The sequence below is a fragment of the Mesoplodon mirus genome (genome assembly GCF_964341445.2).
Source record: "Mesoplodon mirus genome assembly, chromosome: 5".
Taxonomy (NCBI): Eukaryota; Metazoa; Chordata; class Mammalia; order Artiodactyla; family Ziphiidae; genus Mesoplodon; species Mesoplodon mirus.
This window is the reverse complement of record NC_138980.1, coordinates 519,126-539,631: the sequence shown is the minus strand read 5'-3', so window position 1 is coordinate 539,631 and position 20,506 is coordinate 519,126. Positions and strand designations below refer to the sequence as shown.

At 37.5% G+C, this 20,506-nt stretch overlaps 1 protein-coding gene across 3 annotated transcripts in view; it reads left to right on the top strand.

Annotated features, from left to right (window-relative positions):
* CNOT6 (CCR4-NOT transcription complex subunit 6) overlaps positions 1–20,506 on the top strand; it is a 65,135-nt gene that overhangs the window by 7,093 nt on the left and 37,536 nt on the right. For all 3 annotated transcript variants that reach the window (XM_082623852.1, XM_082623851.1, XM_082623850.1), the window contains exon 2: positions 5,628–5,741. In XM_082623852.1, coding sequence (XP_082479978.1) covers positions 5,630–5,741 — 112 coding nt within the window. In that variant the 5' untranslated portion in view covers positions 5,628–5,629. The remainder of the gene's footprint in view (positions 1–5,627; positions 5,742–20,506) is intronic.

Genomic DNA, 20,506 nt, shown 5'->3' with positions numbered 1-20,506 from the left:
TCCCAGCTTATCCCCTTGAATTCTTATAAGTATTCACGAAACACTATTTGCCAGGCTCTGAAAATATAAAAATATTTAAAATGTAAGTGCAAAGACCCTGTATTAGAGTAGGTGAATGAGACATGTCAAAAAAAATTAAGGTGGGATTAAAGAATATAACATTAGAAATATTTTCAAGGTTTAGAGTAGCTCAAAGCAGGGAATGATAAACTCCTGTGTCTGTGAGGGGTAGGGAAGAAGTCCTAAATTAGAGTGATGTTTGTAAAAAGGGTTGTAGTGTGATTACATCGTCGTAAGATTTTTGTTTGCACTCCCCAGTAGATTAAGATCCGAGATCATGTATGTATTTCCTATTTATTCTTTATTCCCAGAACCTGGCAGAGTGCTTGGCACGTAGAGGCAGAAGGTGCTTAGTAAATATTTGTTGAATGAATGATTCTGTAAAGAAAGCTCCCTTAAGGAAGCATGGTTTGGATGTATTGAATTGCTTTTTTTGGATTTTTCTTTGAAAACCTGATTTTGAGTCATGAAGGAAAGAATGTTTAGGCCAGTTTATTAGTACAACGTGCTAGGTCTTACACAAGACACTGGGAGATACAAACTGGGGTGATAGATGCTGTAGTAAATGTATGGTGTGCAGAGGAAAGAGTTGTGAGCTTGTGCCTTTGTTGGGAAGGGCTTACAGGGACTCTGACATCTAACCTGAGTTGCCGTGAAGGGGGTGAGTAGGAGTTTAGGGTGAAGGTTCCCTTTGGTGAAGGGATTAGCATGTGTTATTGAAAGACTATGCCTTAGAAGTAGGTTTACTTTGATTAATTTAGGACTTTATAGGGTGACTTGCGTGTCAGTGGCTGAAGATGAGTGAGAAAATAGTTGCCTAAATCCAGATTGTAAAGGACTTTGAAGTTAGGGCTTTAGCTATGTAGGCAGAAAAGGCCATCTTAGATTTTTAAGCAGGAGAGTGACATGAGCAGGCATCTATCAGGAAGGTATAGAGAAGGTTGTTTAAAAGTTGTAGCTGAGAAATGAGGGTGTGAATTAACTTCAGTAGCTGTGAAAATGGAGAAGACAGGTTTAGAAGTCCTGAAGAGGTAAAAATCAGTGGGATTTAGTGAAAAATTGGATAAGACCTAGTGAAAATTTGGATAGGAAGAAGTAACTTGGCACCAAGGCTAGTGGTACTGCCTTTTCATGTATTCCATAGCTTGTGGCTCTGTGAGGCTCCTGGTCATCAAATAAAAGGATTTTTCTGCACATGAGTTTATTTCCTCCGTCTCCTCTCCCTGCTTTTCCTCTGCGCTTTTCCTTTTTTTCTCCTTTGTGTATGTGAAAGAAGTAAAGCACTAAGAATGGAGGAGAAAATGTAACAAGCAAGGAAAGGAAAAGAGGAATTTAGCATTTTATCTTGTCAGTTAAGATTGGCTATAACTCAGCCTCATTTCCCTTGGAAAAAAATCTGGCCAATACAGTTTAAAATAAATTATTTAACTTCAGAGTGCCTTTTAACAAGAACTGCATTTTTGTCCATTGCCAAAATAACATGATCTCATAATAATTCATTAATATTTCAAAATATGAACCAGGTATTAAATGTTTCTCGAACAGTCCGCAGAATGTCCTTTGTTGCAGATTTGTGGATCCTATATAGGGACCATTCATTGCATCTCATTCTATATATCCCTTAATTCTCTTTAAGTCTAGAATAGTCCTGACACCAGCTTGTTAAAGGTAGCAGACCATTTACCCTGCAGAAAGTCCTGCATTCCAATTGCTTCTTTGGTGTCATCTGGCTAGTTCCTCTAGTTCTTAGTCAAGGTAAACACTGTTGGTGTGTATTTCATATTCTGTCAGATCCGAAGACCCACAGTATCTGGTTCTACCCCCATTAATGTTGGGAAGATTGATGAAGGGGGTAACCGTTTATTCCTCTTTTGAACATTTTCTACCTTATAATCAAAAAACAATCTGGGTGGTGGTGTTACCTTAGCATTATGCCAGTGCCAATGATTCATCTAATGATTTTAACCCAGTTTATAAATCCTTGTTTTAAAAAGGCTCATTAGGAATTATGAAATGATGTTGTTTTTGTTTTTTATTAATTCTTTCATTCTTCATTTATTCTTTTGTAAAATAGGACACGTTTTCACCTGGGGCTATTTGATGACTCTATTTACACTACCCACTGAAAGGATAAAGACTTACATCTTTCTCTTTAGTACCAATTTTCTTAGTTTAAAAGCTGCCTCAAATGGTGGCTGACTTGCACTCATGGTCTCTCCCCCGCCCTGCGCCCCCCTGCGTCTTCCCTCTTAGCTCCCTCCCGTGTGTATTTTTTAAGCCATTTCATGAAATGTTTAATAATGAAAGCATACCTTTCTATGCTGGTAAATAATGTCCTGTATTTCTTTAAGGTAAATAATTATTCCAAGATACTGAAAAACCGTTTCTCTGAGGTCTAGATCAGGGACAGATTTTATGCTGCCAGGATCAGTAGTGATGTTTGGCACTGGATTGGAGGAATTAGAGATTGACTAGTCAGGGGCTGTATACCTGCTGACTCTGGCCTAGCTATTTTTTAAGTCTTTTAATTCTACTTGACAGTTTTCAAGCCTGTTTTGGAAACGTTTTATTCTTTTTAGATAGTAATCTGCAGTGACATACTGTTTTTTTTTTTTTTTTTTTTTTTTTTGCGGTACGCGGGCCTCTCACTGTTGTGGCCTCTCCCGTTGCGGAGCACAGGCTCCGGACGCGCAGGCTCAGCGGCCATGGCTCACGGGCCCAGCCGCTCCGCGGCATGTGGGATCTTCCCGGACCGGGGCACGAACCCGTATCCCCTGCATCGGCAGGCGGACTCTCAACCACTGCGCCACCAGGGAAGCCCCATACTGTATTTTTTAGAGAGTAAGATCTGCTTGTTGATTTCAAGCCTTGGGAAAAATCCTAAATTGTTTGTATTCTTATATCCTTTTCTCTACCTAGTTTCCAATACTATGTTCGGTTGGACTCCAAGAAAAATGGGTGGGGTTGCTCACTGGGCAGATAGGCTCCTCAGAAGGGCTCGATTGTCCAATTTGCTGCCGTTTCTTTTATTCTGTCATATTCTTTTTTCCCCCCATTTACTAATCTACACTGTCAGGGATTTGGAAAATAAAGAAGATCTCCTCACTGCTTTCAAGTAATGAGCTGTCTCTTAAATTTTTAAGGCAACACATTGTATGTCATGAAAACCAAGAAAGGGAGTGGTTGGCCGCTTAGGCAGAAATCATGACTCTTTGATGGAATGACCCCAGGTCTAGGGCTTGGATTTCAGATTTCGGTTCAGTAATACTTACATTTATTCTCTGAAGCGTGATCAAACTCTGGGCATTGATTCACACTAAATAAGCTCACATGAGAGTGGTAAATCAGACTTCTGAACTTTCACTAAGAAGTCAAATGATTAATAATTAATAGTAACTCAAAATACTAACCTCAGCTGGAGAGAGCAGCTTACCATTATTAAATTCTATTTGGAAAAGCCAGTGAAGATCACACGGTCGTAAGTAAAATCTAGTCAGAATAGTGGCATTTGGGTGATCTTAAGGAATCTTAAGGGATGTTGTCATCAAGCTCTGGTAACCTTACACAGCATTTTGTTATCACTGGTGTATTCATATGATTCAGAATGGGCACTTGCTTCACCAAATTGTCCTCTAGATGGAACAGGAACAGTTCTTGACTGTATAGCTTTCTCTGTTAGGTATTTTTTGTATTAGTCTAAAAACTTGAGGCACTGTATTTCTGTTTTGGAGAAATTAACGTGTAGGAGAAAAGTTTTATTAACAATATTTGACAAAACAAAAAAATGCGCTGTTTCTTGTGCAGATGATTAGTCTCACCGTTTATATTTTTACTTTCTTCAAAAAGCTTTTTAGGATTACTTATCTCCTTCTGTGTTTTGACTACATGGTCAAAACCATTTCTACGTTTGAAAGATAGCTCTACTCATCATTAGAGGAGCAGCATAGCATAATGAAAGTTGCTTTAACTTTTTTCCATTTTTTTTTACTGTAGAAAATATACATAACATAAAATTTACCATCTTAACCATTTTTAAGTGTAACATTCAGTGGTATTAAATACATTCATAATGTTGTGTAGCCTTCGCCATCATCCATCTCCATAACTCTTTTCTTCTTGTAAAACTAAAACCTCGAACACGTTCAACAGTAAGTCCATTTGACATAAGTGATTGCTGACTGGCTTACTTTAAATTCACATGATGGTAGGTTTTTCTCCAGCTTTGTTTAGCTGTGTAGGTATCCAGAGCAGGTAGAGACTTGGTTAAAGCAGATGATGGCTCATCCAGACACATAAGGTGAAGTGAGACTGGGGCAAGGAGTTTGGGAGAATATGCAAGGAAGTGAGATTTCATTTCACCTGAATATTTCAGAATGTTTCTATAAGAATAAGAATTTTAAAAATAACCACAAGCAAAATGAACAGTAGTCCCAATATCAACTTAGGTTTAGTTCTTCTTCAAATTTGTCCAATTCTCAAAAATGTTTTTTACACTTGATTTGGTCAGATCAGACCCAAACAAGGTCTGTACATTGCATTTGATTGTTGTGCCTCTTAAGTCATTTAATATCAACTTCCTTTTACTCCCCCTTTTTCATGTCATTCATTTGTTGAAGAAACTGGGTCTTCTGTCATGTTGAACTTTCCATGGTCTGTGTCTGTCTGGCTGTATTCTTGTGGCATTATTTTAAAATAAAGAAAAAATTTTTTAATCATGGTAAAATTATAGCAAAATTTACTATCTTAATAATCATTTTAAGTGTACAATTCGGTAGTGTTAAGTATATTCACATTGTTGTGTCTCGTGTTATTTTTAACATGTTCTTCTGTCTCCCTTACTTAGTGTAAACTGGTACTAGATCTAGAGAGGCAGATTTGATTCAGGTTCAATTTTACTTTTAATTTTTTGGATGAAGGGGCAAGGGCATACATAGTGTTGGCATGTAAGTCTAGTTGTCCTAATACTGAGATTGATCCTTGGGTTGAGGTCTTGCAGCCTGATCTATTTAAAATTTTTTCATTGGACTTTTTTTACCTAATGCTTTTATTAACCATTGATGGTCATCCATTTTTTCATTAGAGATTGTGAAATAGTGTTTTTTCTAATTATCTAACTCTTTTTACATTTATTAGCTAGAATTCTGTTAAGAACATTTCCTCATCTAGTTTCTGCCAGAAATGCAGGATAAATGCTTGATTCTTTCCGTTTATTTTCCAATTTTCAGGTGACTGCATTTTTTTTTTTTCCTGTTAAAGTTTTGGATTCATGCAGTTTGAAATGTAGTCTTTCTTTTGATGTTCAGATTGTCATATCTGTGGCCAGTGGGACCTCTTCAAGCTGGCTCCTGTGTCCTTCACAGCCACAGCATCTTTCTTAGTGTCCAGGCTCGTTTGTATTTTTCCGATCTCAGACCTGAAATCCTCCATTTCTCCAAGGAGCTCCTAGTTCCTTTTAGTGGGAAATTGTGTTTAGAGATATAATATGGGTGTCTACTTTAAAAAAAGATGTTATTTTCAGTTATTTGATTCTTCTGGGTATTGATTGGTTTCTTTTCTTAATTCAACAGGCATGCCCAAAGAAAAATATGAGCCCCCTGACCCTCGGAGGATGTACACAATTATGTCCTCTGAGGAAGCAGCAAATGGAAAGAAATCACACTGGGTGGAGCTTGAAATAAGTGGTAAGACACGCAAGCAAAAATTTATGGTATGGAAGTTAAGATATGGTAGAAAATTGTTTTCTAATGCTAATACACAAGGAAAGCAATGTTGTGTTTTACCAGTGCTCGTTTATCTTAGAAGCTGGAAGGTTCAGTAGGAAGAACATGGTTTGCGTCAAAGTTCAAAACCCATTCATTGCTTATTCTCTCACTATCAGTGTCCTTTTATAAAATGGGGATAATAATATCAAGGATGGAATGAAAATAACACATGTGAAATGCCTAGTGTACAAAAGTTTGTTCTGGTACTTAATTCTCTAATAAAGTAGGATAGAGCTTTTACGTGATCAAATTACAGGTTTCCAATGAGGTGGGAAATGCCGGTTCTAGTATAGGTTCTGGGATAGATTTGTTTCTCCTTATTTTCTTCATTTGCTTTTCAGTCTTAGTCTCTGAGGACAGCCTTATTCAGAAACAAAATCTTAAAAGCAATTGGATCAGCTCTCAAAGTTCCCTTCTACCTTTAATGCAGTCTTCAAAAGTGGCAAAGGGACATTATTACTTCTCAAGGCAACCAGTGCTAAAGAAAGTTTGTGTTCATGTTGGCCTTCCCATACTTTCTTTCTAGTTTGTCTTGGTTTTTGCCTTCTGAAATAATACAGAGCAAGTTTTCTCTTCTTTCACCTGACTGCCCTTGATTTTTCTTTTTTAATTTAATGCAGCAGACATACTGAGTATATGCTATGTGTAAAACATTTTGTCAGGTGCTATACTAGGCATATGGAAAATATATAGATGAAAAAAACATATTCTCTTTCATTCTGAAGCTTATGGCATATTAGGGAGTGGGAGGAAGGGAATATACCAGTGTAAATAACTAATAGACAAAATATAAGTGCCAAGTCTAAGCAGAAGCGTGCTATACAGAAAGCAAAAAGGAAGTAATGATGATAGTATTTCTCCCTTGTCAGCTCAAGAGTTCTGATTAATCTATTGAGTAAACCTAAACACCCTCCTTTGCAGCCATAGTAGAGGTTGGTGCCACATGGGTCTCTCCTTTTCTCCCTCTTCGATTTTTGGAGAGCTGGTATGGTGTGATGGAGAGTGAAGTTTCTCTCTTCTTTTGCCTCTCCTGTCAAATTTGATTTTCTGTGTCAGGGGAGCCTTTGAAGCACAGGCAGTCACCACTCCAACTTCCCCTTTGAATTTCTGCCGCATTGGTATTTAACTATATATATATATTTTTCAGTCTGTATTAGCAGTTTTTGAATTACAAGTCCTTTGCTTCTAGAAAGTTTAGGCAATCTAGAAAGTGCTCACTTGGGTCAGTGAGATTGTATATCTGAGGTTAAGGGGATTCTTCGCTCTCTCCTCCCTCTACCTCATGTTGGGAACTCCTTGGCAATTTTGAGTCACTGTTCTCTGCTTACTCTAAACTTTGGGAAGAAATCTGTGTAGAAGATAGGAAGGAAGAGGAGAGATTCTTCTAAAGTAACATTCTTAACAAAGTCTTATCTTTACCAAATATCATGGAGGATAAACTATTGATTGAATAGGTCTGTGGAACAAGACCTTATAATTAACAAAGCCACTATCAGGAAGGTCACTTTATTGTCTTAGTCAGGCCCTAATACATAAACTCCTGTGTGTAGAAATTTTCAAGGCTGAATTCATTTCATGCTAAGACAGTTATTTCATGACTATGCTCTAGCATCAGTTCCTTAAGACCCTGTGATATAAAGATCCAGGGATCTGAGGTCATTGAATCCTGGACCTGCCGTAATCTAATATACTCTTCTGGTTCTAGGGAGATGGGTGGTTAGATCCTTGTGCCATTTGGAGATAACCAGATAAGCCAAATGACTATTAATCATTTACTTTTTAAAGAAAGCCTTGTTTATTGTAAAATGAAACAGATAAAGAAAACCAGGAATTCCCTGGCTGTCCAGTGGTTAGGACTCTGAGCTCTAACTGCCGAGGGCCCGGGTTCAGTCCCTGGTTGGGGAATGAAGATTCCCCCCGCAAAAGCTGCGTGCTGCAGTCAAAAAAAAAAAAAAAAATCCTCAAGAAAACCACACAGATATATTAGTGAATTATTATAAGGCCAGAAGCCTGATAATATGCAGGTCAAGAATTAGAAGTTTTTCACTTATCCCAGAACCCCTTCCACACCACAGCCAATCACAAGCCCTTCCCTGCTCCCCAAAAGTAACTGTTACCCTGACTTTTATAGTAATCACTTCTTTTGTTTCCTTATAGTTTTAACACCAAGTTATGTACACCTAAGCATTTTAGTTTAGTCCCCCCCTTTTTTATTTGATGTCTTAATTTACATGTTCCCCCTCCATCCTTTTCTTTACAATTTATCTGTTGAACCTGAGCAGTTTGACCTGTGGTTACCCCACAGTCTATATTTTGCTGCATGCATGTCAACATGTTTCCCATCCATATGGGCAGCAGGATGCAGAGGCTTGATCAGACTCAGAATTTAAGACCCTTGACAGGACTGAAGGTTGTGTTGTGTATGTGGTATTGTCCTTTTACTTCAGGAGGCAGATGAGGTAGAAAGGCCTTCTTTCCTACTGGTGTTCAGTGCAGTGCCTAGAGCCATTAATTCTTTGAGGGTTGCAAAATAGTGATATTCTGTCTTTTTTTTAATTAGGTGAGCTGCATCTGTAAAGAGATAATTTCCTTCATTTTTTTAAAATTTAATTTTTATTTTATATTGCAGTATAGTTGATTTACTCCCTCATTTACTAATTGATTACTCAAGGTACAATTTGTATGGGAAAGGCAGAAAAGAATGCTTATTTCTTTCCTTTTATTTACTAGTTTTCACGATAAACTATTGTCCTTTGAGGGTGACCAATTAGATTTTTAAAGTATCATAATTAACTAGTATATTTTGGTTTCAAACATATGCCATGAGTTGTCATGATTACTCTTACTTTGTTGCTTAAAATTGTCCTGTTGTTGGCAAATGGGAGAGATTCTTTAAATGACTTCTGGGTTCTTTGACATAACCTTAGTTGTCTTTGGTAGTTTCCTTGCTATCTGCAAAGATTAAATGGCAAGATCTTCTTGCCTTATCTTGTATTTCTTGCCTCAAACATGAAGTATGTCATTTTTTCCCAAGGAAGAATTGGTTGTTTTACTTGGAAATGCTATTTCAAGACCATAATATCTATTGCTAGGAGTGCTCATTGCTACTGGGTTGGTCGTTGTAGGTCTTTTCACTGGACTGTGCTAGGAAATTTGACATGTATGTATGTGGTTATATACATTTATGATGAAAGATGTGCTAAAAATATATATACGTACTTTTATGATAAAATATCTTTAAAGCTATAAAATATCTTTGTATATTTAAAATTAAAATATCTTAAGAAAAGATACTATTTTTGACTCAGATTCAGAATAACAGGAGTTTTAATTGACCTTTTTTATAATCACATCTATATCTTCTTTCATACTGAGAGTCCTAGTTCTCAGGGTCATGGGATGCTGGAGTTTGAGTATCCCATAATTACTTAATTGCTTTATCCCATATTACACAATAATCTTACAATAACAGGACTAAAAATACCGCCAGTAATATGAGTTCTACCCCCCCATTTAAATAGCTGTACTCAATCTACATTGTCATAGTATGTAGCCATTACATACTATCAGCTTTCCCATTTAACTTGCATAAACCCTCCCATTTAGAATTAGTTTTGCAAGTAACTATATATTCAGTACCTCCTACCAGTTCATTTGTTTCCTAATCATTTTGGTTTTCTGGAAGCTTGTTCTGTAGATGTTTCCTTAGAAAGGGCTCATGGGAACAATATTCTGAGTTTCTTGCAAGTTGATAACAACTTGCAAAAAACTCATTTGAGAGTTTGTCTTTGAGAGTCAGTTTGGTTTAATGAAATTCCTTGGGATTAAGGAAATGTGAATTCTTTCCTTAAGTGTCTTAAATATGTTACTCCAGTGTTGCTGTAGGCTTGGTGACAGTCTGATTTTTTTTTTCATTGTTAGTTATTTGCCCAAAGGATTTTTTCCCCTTAAAATCAGTAATTTTACTTGAATATATTTTGGTATAGGTTGTTCTGCCTTGATATTCTCAGGTATAATATGTTCTTTCAATGTGTAGTTTGAATTTTTTCTCTTTTAATTTCAGGAAAGTTTCCTTGGATTATAATTTTAGTATTTGTTCTGATCCCTTGCTTTAATTTTTCTTTCAGAGAGATTTATTCTCTGAATTTGAGTATTTGCATATTTGTCTCAGAATCACTTTTAAAAATAAAGTACAGTAAGTTCAGTCCCTTACTGTTGTACCGTTCTTTTACAAGTACAGACAGACAGTCGTGTAACCACCATCACAATTACAATATAGAATGGTTTCATTCCCCCCAGAAAACTTCCCCCTGCTCCATTGTAGGCAGACCCTCCCCCCACTTTCAGCCCCTGGCAACTGCTGATTTTTAATTTTTTTTTTTACTAGACTTTTTTAGAGCAGTTTTCGGTTCACAGGCACCTTTGACATAAAGTACAGTGTATGACCCCTCCACTGTCAACATCCCCCACCAGAGTGGTGCATCTGTTTACAATCCATCAACCTACATTGACACGTCATTATCACCCAAAGTTCATAGTTTACATTAGGGTTCGCTCTTGGTGTTGTACATTTTGGGGTTTAGACAAATGTATAATGACACGTATCTACCATTGTCATATCATACAGAGTAGTTTCACTGCCCTGAAAATCCTCTGTGCTCTGCCTGTTCTTTCCTACTTTGCTCCCCCTGAACCCCTGGCAACCACTGATCTTTTTACTGTCTCCATAGTTTTGCCTTTTCCAGAATGCCACATCCTTGGAATCAAACAGTATGTAGACTTTTTAGATTGGGTTCTTTGACTTAGTAATGTGCGTTTAAGTTCCTCCATGTCTTTTCATGGCTTGATAGGTCATTTCTTTTTAGTGCTAAGTAATATTCCATTGTCTAGATGTATTGCAGTTTATCCATTCACCTACTGAAGGATACCTTGTTTACTTCCAAGTTTCAGCAGTTATGAATAAAGCTGCTATAAATGTCCACATGCAGGTTTTTGTGTGGATGTAAGTTTTCAACTCCTGGGTAAATGCCAAGGAGCATGATTGCTGGATCATGGGGTGAGAATGTGTTTAATTTTGTAAAAAAAAAAACCCTGCCAAACTGTCTTCCAAAATGGCTGTATCGTTTTGCATTTCCACTAGCAATGAATGAGAGTTCCTATTGCTGTACATCCTCTCCAGCATTTGACATTGTTATTGTTCTGGATTTTGCCCATTCTAATGGGTATGTGTAGTGGTATCTCATGTTTTTTTATTTCCCTGATGACATATGATTAAGAGCATCTTTTCATATGCTTATTTACTGTGTACATATCTTCTTTGGTGAAGTGTCTGTTCAGGGCTTTTGCCCACTTTTTAATTGGGTTGTTTGTTTTCTTGTTTTAAGAGTTCTTTGTATAAATTAGATAACAGTTCCTTATCAGGTATGTCTTTGCAAGTGTTTTCTCCCAGCCTGTGGCTTGTCTTCTCATTCTCTTAACAGTGTCTTTCATAGAGCAGAAGTTATTAATTTTAATAAAGTCCAGTTTATTAATTATTTCTTTCACAGACTGTGCTTTTGGTGGTTTGTAAAGTCATTGCAAACTCAAATCATGTAGATTTTCTCTTGTGTTATCTTCTAGGAGTTTTATGGTTTTGTGTTTTATGTTTAGTTGTATGATCAATTTTGAGTGAATTTTTATGAAGAGTGTAAGGTTAGATTATTTTTTTTTTGGCTTGTGGATGTCTGGTTGTTCCAGCACCATTTGTTGAAATGAGTTTTCTCCATGGTATTGCCTTTGCTCCTTTGTCAAAGATCAGTTGATTGTATTTATGTGGGTCTATTTCTGGACTCTGTTTCATGGATCTATTTATGTGTTCTTTTGCCAATACCACAGTCTTGATTACTGTAACTTTATGGTAAGTCTTGAAGTCAGATAGCATCCAAATTCTGTTCTCTCCTTCAATTTTGTGTTGACTATTCTGTATCTTTTTCCTTTCTATATAAACTTTAGAATTAGTTTGTCAGTATCCACAAAATAATTTGCTGGGCGTTTAGTTGACATGGCATCGAATCTATAGATAAATTGAGAAGAGCTGACATTTGGACAAAGTTGAGTCTTCCTATTCAGGAACATGGAATATCTTTACATTTATTTAGTTCTTTGATAGCTTTCATCAGAGTTTTATAGTTTTCCTCATATAGCGCATGTGCATATTTTGTTAGATTTATAACTAAATATTCCATTTTGGGAGGTGCTAACAGTATTGTGTTTTTAATGTCAAATTCCGTTTGTTTATCTCTGGTATATAAGAAAGTGATTGGTTTTTTAATCCTTTTTTATTTTTTCCTTTGTGATTACTTTTTTTTTCTCTTTTCTAAAAGTGTTCTCTTGTGTGGTTATGCATTATTAAGTTCTTTGTAGTTTAGTTTTCCTTTACTGAGTTTTTCTAAATCTGATTTATGTTCTTTGATTGCTTTATCATTTCTTAATACCTTTCAGCTCATTTTGAAATTGTAGGTGATAGTTTTGGGGATGTTTTTGTTGTCTATAGGGAGTTATTCTAGTCCTTACACTCTTTTTTCTACTATCTTTTAAAAATATATAACTACTTTTATGGGATTTGACCTTAAAACTTTTCTGTTGTTCATTTTCATTTAAATTTAGTTTTTCTGAACTTCTGGTTGTGATTCAGGATACTTTTTCTAACTTCCGAGCTCCCTCTTCTGTGTTTTGTTTGTTTGTTTGCAGAGTGTTCACAATGTGGGAAATTGTTTTCTGAAACTTTCTGGTTCTGTTCCCTTCTCTCATTTTTTTTTTTTTTTTTTTTTTTTATGGTACGCGGGCCTCTCACTGTTGTGGCCTCTCCTGTTGCGGAGCACAGGCTCCGGACGCGCAGGCTCAGTGGCCATGGCTCACGGGCCCAGCCGCTCCGTGGCATGTGGGATCTTCCCGGACCGGGGCACGAACCCGCGTCCCCTGCATTGGCAGGCGGACTCTCAACCACTGCGCCACCAGGGAAGCCCCCCTTCTCTCATTTTTATCTGGACCTTTTTTCCCCTTCATCTCTTTTTATACCTGTCCTGTTTAATTTCATTTCCATTTTTGGAGCTTTGTTTTTCTCAGTGTGGGGCCTTGGCTGGTCAGTTTGGAGAATCTCTGGGGCCCAGACTACTTTCAGACTTACTGTGGACACTTTGCACTTGTTACTGAATTGCACTAATTTCCTCCCAGTTGTGATAATGTGGCTGGGTGGGTGGGTGGGTGGGAGTATTCTCTTCAGATCTCCAGAGCTTTCTATCTGTTTAGTCTCTCTTTTCTGGCCCTCTGCCCTGTGAACTATAGCCACCTTGGCATCTTTGGACTCCCAGCTTTATCTCCTCAACTTACATAATATCGCCAGACTCCACCTGGTTTCTGTCTCCCTGCATTACTTTCTGGAAACTGTAGCAGTAAACTGGAACAGTCTTAAGGGCTCACCTTGTTTGTTCCCCATCTATCAACGATCACTGTCCTGTGCTGCCTGGTGTCCAGTGTCTGAAACTCAGTTTTTCATATATTTGTCTGTTTTTTTCGTTGTTTTAGGTGGGAGGGTAAATCCAGTCCATATTACTCTATCTGGCTGAAAATGTAAGTCTATCAATTAAAAAAAAATTGTGTTTGGTAACTCCAGTATCTGAATCTCCTGGGAGTTCTGTTTTGTTGTTTCTCTTTTTCTTCTGTTTTTCACTCCCTTGGTCTGGTAATTTTTATTAAATACTAGCAATTATATATGAATTGGTAGAATAATTTGATGGTCTGGATGGTATTCTCTTTCTTAGGAGTGAATTTGCTTCTGTGTTTGTCAGGCAGTTGTGATAGGAATGGGTGGGTGACCTTAATCTAATCAGGGATTCATTCATCTCATTTAAGTCTGGTGTTCAGTGGTTGTAAAAGTTGACTTACTGCAGGGTCACCCCTATTCCATTTATAGATGCCAACTGGAATCTTGATGGTTAACAGAGTCTAATTCCTTGGTGGTTCTTCGGTTCCCATTTTGTCTTCCCAAATGTGTAAGAGGACTTAAAGTTGTGCTCAACAACTCAGCCTTTCAGCCTCAGCTTTCACTTCATCTACTTGCTTCTTCTGCTTGTGATTCAACATATTCTTCCAGAAGTAACGTGGTGGGATGTGTCTTGCTTGTTACTGCTTGTGATTTAACATATTCTTCCAGAAGTAATGTGGTGGGATGTGTCTCGCTCATTACTTCTGTTTGCTTCCCTTTCCTCCAGGTTCTTTGTCTCTCACATCTTTGCTGCCTCTGTAGTCCTCCATTGCTTTTGAGCTCATTTTGGGGGGGGGGATTCTTCTATTTTTACCTAGTTTTTCTTTCCCCCAGTGGGATGATTGGTCAACAACAAATTACTCTCTTGTTATAGGAAACTGAAATCCAGATGTGCAGAGATTTGAAAATTCTGCTTAAAGAATCTGCAGATACCAAACAACTCTCAGGTTCCTCATTTGGTGGTGGTCTTATTGCTTTTTCATTGTATGGGGGCAACACTGGTTACCTGGTTTTGAGATACATCTATATCCCAGAAAAACTACTTGTTCCAGGCTCTTGAAGTAGCAGTTTAGGGCAAGGAGAATGTACTAACTAGAGCCACATCCAGGAACCTTCCAGGAAATAGGGGCTTGGGTCTGGACTCTTTGGTCATTAAATGACCTTTGAATCCGGTGCCCTGGTTGTAGGCTGCATATTAGTCTTTTCTACTTTGTGACATTTTCCAACATTTTGAAGGCTTGAGTTTATCATGAAAGTCATCTGTATTCACACTTACTGTTTTTCCATAGGAGAGTGATAGACCATGTCTCTCAAATTCTGGATCAAATATTTCTGATTTTTAAAAAAATTTAAGTATTATATTTGGCTCTGTTTTGGTAATGTGAGAAGCGTAGCTCCGGAGTCAGGTAGCTTTAGTTATGTTATCAGCTTGTGCATCTGCTCACCCCCTGGACAACCCTGGTGTCTGCTATATGGAAGTTCATAGTGGGGGTGGGTAAACAGGGGAGGAGGGAAACCCAGGTAGAGGCAACAGATACTGAATGGTGGGTCTGAGTCCATCATGAACTCATTGGAATCACTTACATGTCACTCATTTATTCATTTATTCTGAAACTTCTGATGGGACATGAGATTTCAGGAATCCAGCAGGCTATAGGAGGAAACTCCCACAATAAGGTAATTATCAAACCATGATAAATACAGGGGAGAAAGCTTGAACCATTTATCGTCTTTAAGATTGTCTTAACCAGGGGGAATCATGGAAAGCATCCTTAGAATAGCTGACTCCTGAGTTAATGATATTAGTCAGGGGAAAACAGAGTTAACCACATCTCAGGAAGAGGAGACATGTGAGAATATAAAAAAGTATATAGTGGAAGTCTCTCATCCCCCTGTTATACCTCCTAGCATGCACAGGCATGTGGCCATTCACATACAGCTTTATTAATTTCTTTTGCATCCCTTTGGAGTCCTGTGCATATACAAAATAGATTCTTATTCCATACCTTATTTTTAATTCAAAAGGTCGTATATTATACACATATTTCTGCACTGTGCTCTTTTTTTTTAATGTAACATGTTTTAGAGCGATTTCCAAATAAGTATATAGATAGCTTTCCTATATGTTTTTAGCTCCATAATATTCTATCACATGTGTATTGTAATTTATTTCAGTGGTACAATACTGATGGTCAGTCTGTGACAAACAGTGTTGTAGTGAATAACCTTGTAGGTTATTTTGTATTTCTGCTGATATATTTGTAGGTCAAATGGTATATGCATTTGTAATTTTGACAGAAGTAATGTAGTGACTCGTTGGGAAGAAATGTAAAATGATGATCTCTTTCTGTTTTATTATAGGGAGTCAAGTTTAAAAGTGAAGCATGCAGTTAAAACTATAAAAACTCTAACCTTTAATGTTTTTTAGAACTTCTCTTAACCTTAGAGGGATTTTAGAAAATCTTTTGTAGCAAAAGGAAAAGAAAAAAAAGTTTGAAGGTCTATAGTTCCATTAGTTTTTCATTTTTTCTTTTATTAAACCAAATTAAAGAAGCATGTATAGTTCAGTCCATTTTGATTCCTATTTATTTTTTATATTAACAATATGAATGTGATATAATGGTAGTTATGCTGGGTGATAGAATTTTTTTTTAATGGTGCTGTATTATTTAATAAGCATGTTCATCTAAAAAATGTTATGTTTTTGAGAAAAGTGTAAGGAGATTAACTAGTTTAGATGTTAGTGACTCAGCTTTGCAAAAAACATCTTCTTTTCTTGAGGGCAGTTATTAAGTGGTGGAGCTACTTAGTGGTAGAGCACGGAACTGTAAAATGTAAGTCCCCTGACTTTGAATGCATCGTTCTTTTCTATATCACACTGTGGTGGTCGTTTTATTTTGAACTAACATTCTCCCCTTTCTCTCACTTTTTGTCGTCTTCCTAAGATTTGGCCTTAGTCTTTCCATTCTCAGGTTCTAGGCTTATTACCTTCAGGTGTAATCTTCTTTTACTTAAATTAGATCTGTTTAATTTGAACAGGCTGCATCTCTGTGTTGCTCTGAGGACATGAATTCCTTCCCACCACAGTTCAACGATGTGTATGTACCTTTGCAATTGTGTTTTCCTTTATGGATCGAAACTTCCATTTATTAACTCATACGATTAACACTTGGTGCATTAAGTTCATTTCCTCCCATGTCAACGCTGCTATTTTTGTGTGTGTGTGTGTGGTACGCGGGCCTCTCACTGCTGTGGCCTCTCCCGTTGCGGAGCGCAGGCTCAGCGGCCATGGCTCACGGGCCCAGCCGCTCCGTGGCACGTGGGATCCTCCCGGACCGGGGCACGAACCCGTGTCCCCCGCATTGGCAGGCGGACTCTCAACCACTGCGCCACCAGGGAAGCCCAACGCTGCTATTTTTAAACTAAGCATTATTGCTGAATTTAATCTGCCAAATGTTTTCCTTAGCACCCTTTGTGTAATTTAATCTAGTTTCTTTCCAAATCTTACAACAGAGTCTTCCTTTTGGGAGGTTGCAGTTTCCCTTGCTAGGAGCCTGAAATCCTAGTCTTGAACTTCATCAGGAGTTGTGACTGGAGAAAAATTCAAATTACCACCTTTTCCAATTATAGTTGATTCTCATTATTCGCTGTAGTTATGTTCTATATAACTACCTGAGTTAGCAAATACTGAACCATTACTCCCAGAGGAAATAAAGAGTTAGGTTCCTATGAACCTCTGGTGGTAACATTTTTGTCAGCTGATCAGTACTTAAGCTGTTTTGTGTGTTTCTATTTAAAGACACCTTGTTTAATGTATATTGTCACTCATTAAAATTAAACTCATGGCCAGCAGCCCTGTAACTTGTGCCTGAAGGAAGCTTTATCTGAGGCACATTACACAGCCTTGCATTCAGCACTACACTTGAGGGCCATTTTATACATCAGAATCACTTAGAAAGCACAAAAATGCAAAAACTGTGGCACTAAACAGTGAAAAAGATACTTGTTTACATTGTGAGAGCTGCAACAAGAAGAAAGAATGTTGCCTTGTTGGACCTCAGCTGGAAACTTGAGCAACTCCAATTTTTATTACTCTGTGCATATTTGTGAATGACTGTGAAATCGTTGTAAGAATTGATTTGGGAATTACACATAAATTTGAGGGAGTGGGCAAATTGCAAATACGGAATCCAGGAGTAATGAAGATCAACTGTAATTCTTATTTCTTCTACAATGTCAGAGTTTTAGAGATTTAGTCAAGATTTCGGGTTTTTTTCTGAATCTGCAAATGTGGAGGTAGTGATCTCTCTGTAGGTAACCGTGATTACACCTAATCTCTTTAGTGTTTGCTAATCACCCCTCTCATTTCAGGGAGCACTAATTAGATTCTTTCTGTCTCCTGATATTTAGCAATAAAGGATTCTGGGCACTTTAGAATGAAATTACTTATCAAAACAGGGCTCTTGGGCTTCCCTGGTGGCGCAGTGGTTGAGAGTCTGCCTGCCGATGCAGGGGACACGGGTTCGTGCCCTGGTCCAGGAAGATTCCACGTGCCGCGGAGCGGCTGGGCCCGTGAGCCATGGCCGCTGAGCCTGCGCGTCCAGAGCCTGTGCTCCGCGACGGGAGAGGCCACAACAGTGAGTGGCCCGCGTACCGCAAAAAACAAAACAAAACAAAACAAGGCTCTTAACCTAGACCAGGATAATCCCAGCTTTTCTCAAGTCACTAAACTGCTTAAAATTGAATGCAAATTTTTGAGTGCTCCATGAATATGTTCAATTTATTGAGTAAATAGATGTCATCAGAACCTCAAAAGTTGTCTTCCTTGTTCATTGCCCTCTACCAGAAAATTAGGAACCTTAATTTCTTGGATTACCTAGTTCTACCAGTAGAGGTTTATTACAGTATGTTACAGTCTTTTGCTTCTATAACCTTTGATCTTTTAAACCAAAATTTTTTTCAAAAATGGAGTACTGTAATATAATGCTTTGAAATTTGCTTTTTTCCTACTTTCTTTTTTTTAAAAAAACATCTTTCCGTATCAATGTATATAGCTCTACTGCATCCTCTTTAATGGCTGCAGAACTGCATTGTATATGTGATCCAAAATTTAAGTATGCCCTATTAATGATCATTTATGTTATTTCAAATTTTTCCCTACTACTAAGAGTATATATCTTGGCATACTTGAATAGCATTGTCATAAGGTAAACCTCTAATTGTGGAATTGTGGTGGGGCAAAGAATATTCAGATTTAAAATTTTAGTAGCTATTACTACAGGATTAAAATATGGTTTAAAATATGGTTGTATTTTTTCCATAATGCATGAGTGCATCTGTTTCCCCCTTAGCCTTGTCATTACTGGGTATTAATCTTCTTATTTTGCTATTTGCATAGGTAGAAGTGTTTTATTTAAATTTGCATCTCTTTCATTACTGAAATGAACTTTTTAAAATTACTGATCCTTTGTTTTTTATTGATTGATTTACTTGTTCTTATCTGTTGTTCGTTTTCCTTTTGCTAATTGCTTTATTTTTTGTTTTATATTTTATTGTTTAAAAATTTATTTCATTTATTTATTTTTGGCTGCTTTGGGTCTTTGTTGCTTCGTGCTGCTTTCTCTAGCTGTGACGAGCAAGGGCTACTCTTCGTTGTGGTGCGCAGGCTTCTCATTTGTGGTGGCTTCTCTTGTTGCAGAGCACGGGCTCTAGGCGCATGGGCTCAGTAGCTGTGGCTCGCAGGCTCTAGAGCACAGGCTCAGTAGTTGTGGCGCACAGGCTTAGTTGCTCCACAGCATGTGGGATCTTCCCAGACCAGGGGTCAAACCCATGTCCCCTGCATTGGCAGACGGATTCTTAACCACTGTGCTACCAGGGAAGCCCATATTTTTGTTTTATTCTTTATTATGGAGCTCACATAAAAAATCCTGAGGGTAGGAACTTTGTCTTATTCTGTCCCCACACCAGCATACTAGTCACTGAAAGTTGGCTGAATTAATGGATGTTATCTCTTTGGCTGCTGAACATGTTGACATCTCCACTATATACAGTTGACCCTTGAAATTACCGGTTTGAACTGCATAGGCCCTCTTATGTGCAGGTATTTTTCAGTAAATGCACACTGCAGTACTACACGATCCAAGGTTGGTTGGATCCGAGGATGCAGAACTGCAGATACAGAGGACTTACTGCAGGTTATGTGTGGAGCCTCCACATTGTTCAAAGGCGAACTGTAGAGGTTTTAAATTTTAATGAATTCAAACCTGACAGTGCTTTCATTGTTGGATTCTAGGATATGAGTTATGCTTAGATATATTCTCTTCCATTTATTTTCTGGGTTTTGGTGTTTATAACTTTATTCCAGAATTTTTCTTTTTGGCGTATGGTAGAGATCTGAGTCTTCCCTTCCCTTTTCTCTCCAGCCCCTGTATGATTTATGTATTTATACATGATTCCTTATACTTGACTTTTTTCCCCCTTCCCTTCTTCAGACTTTCTGGTTTTCTTTTTGGCTACCTTATTGTTTGAGAATTTTATATCCTTCCAACTAAGTTGAAGTATAAAAATACATTTCTCAAGTCCTTCTACCTTTTCTTCTTAAGTAGTACCTTGAGTGTAGGGGGCTGAAACAAGTGGTAGGCTCTCAGTAAATAGTTTATTATATTTTAAGTGCTTTATTCATATTGAATATTAGCTGTGTGTTTCAGTTTTATGACCTGAAAATTAAGTAAATCAAATTGAGTTTACAAATAGTCTGTGTCACAGATTCTGCTCTTAATTATTATACAGTAAGGAAAAACACCTTCTTAGATCAAGATAGATTTTATTACACAACTTTATTGAGGTATAGTTGACATGTAATAATTGAGTAATGTGATTATTTTGATCTACGCGTACATCTTTGAAACCATCAATCACCACATTCAGGAATGAACATACCCATCATTCCCCTAAATTTGTAATGCATCCTTCCCTGCCACCCTCATTTCTTCATCCCCTCTCCCATACACAGGCAACCACTGTTCTGATTTCTATAACCATAGATTACTTTACATTTTGTAGAATTTTTATGTAAGTGAAGTCATAAGGTATGTACTCTTTTTTGTCTACTCTACTTATTTTGAGATTTATCCATTTTTGTTGGTCAGTAGTTCATTCTTTT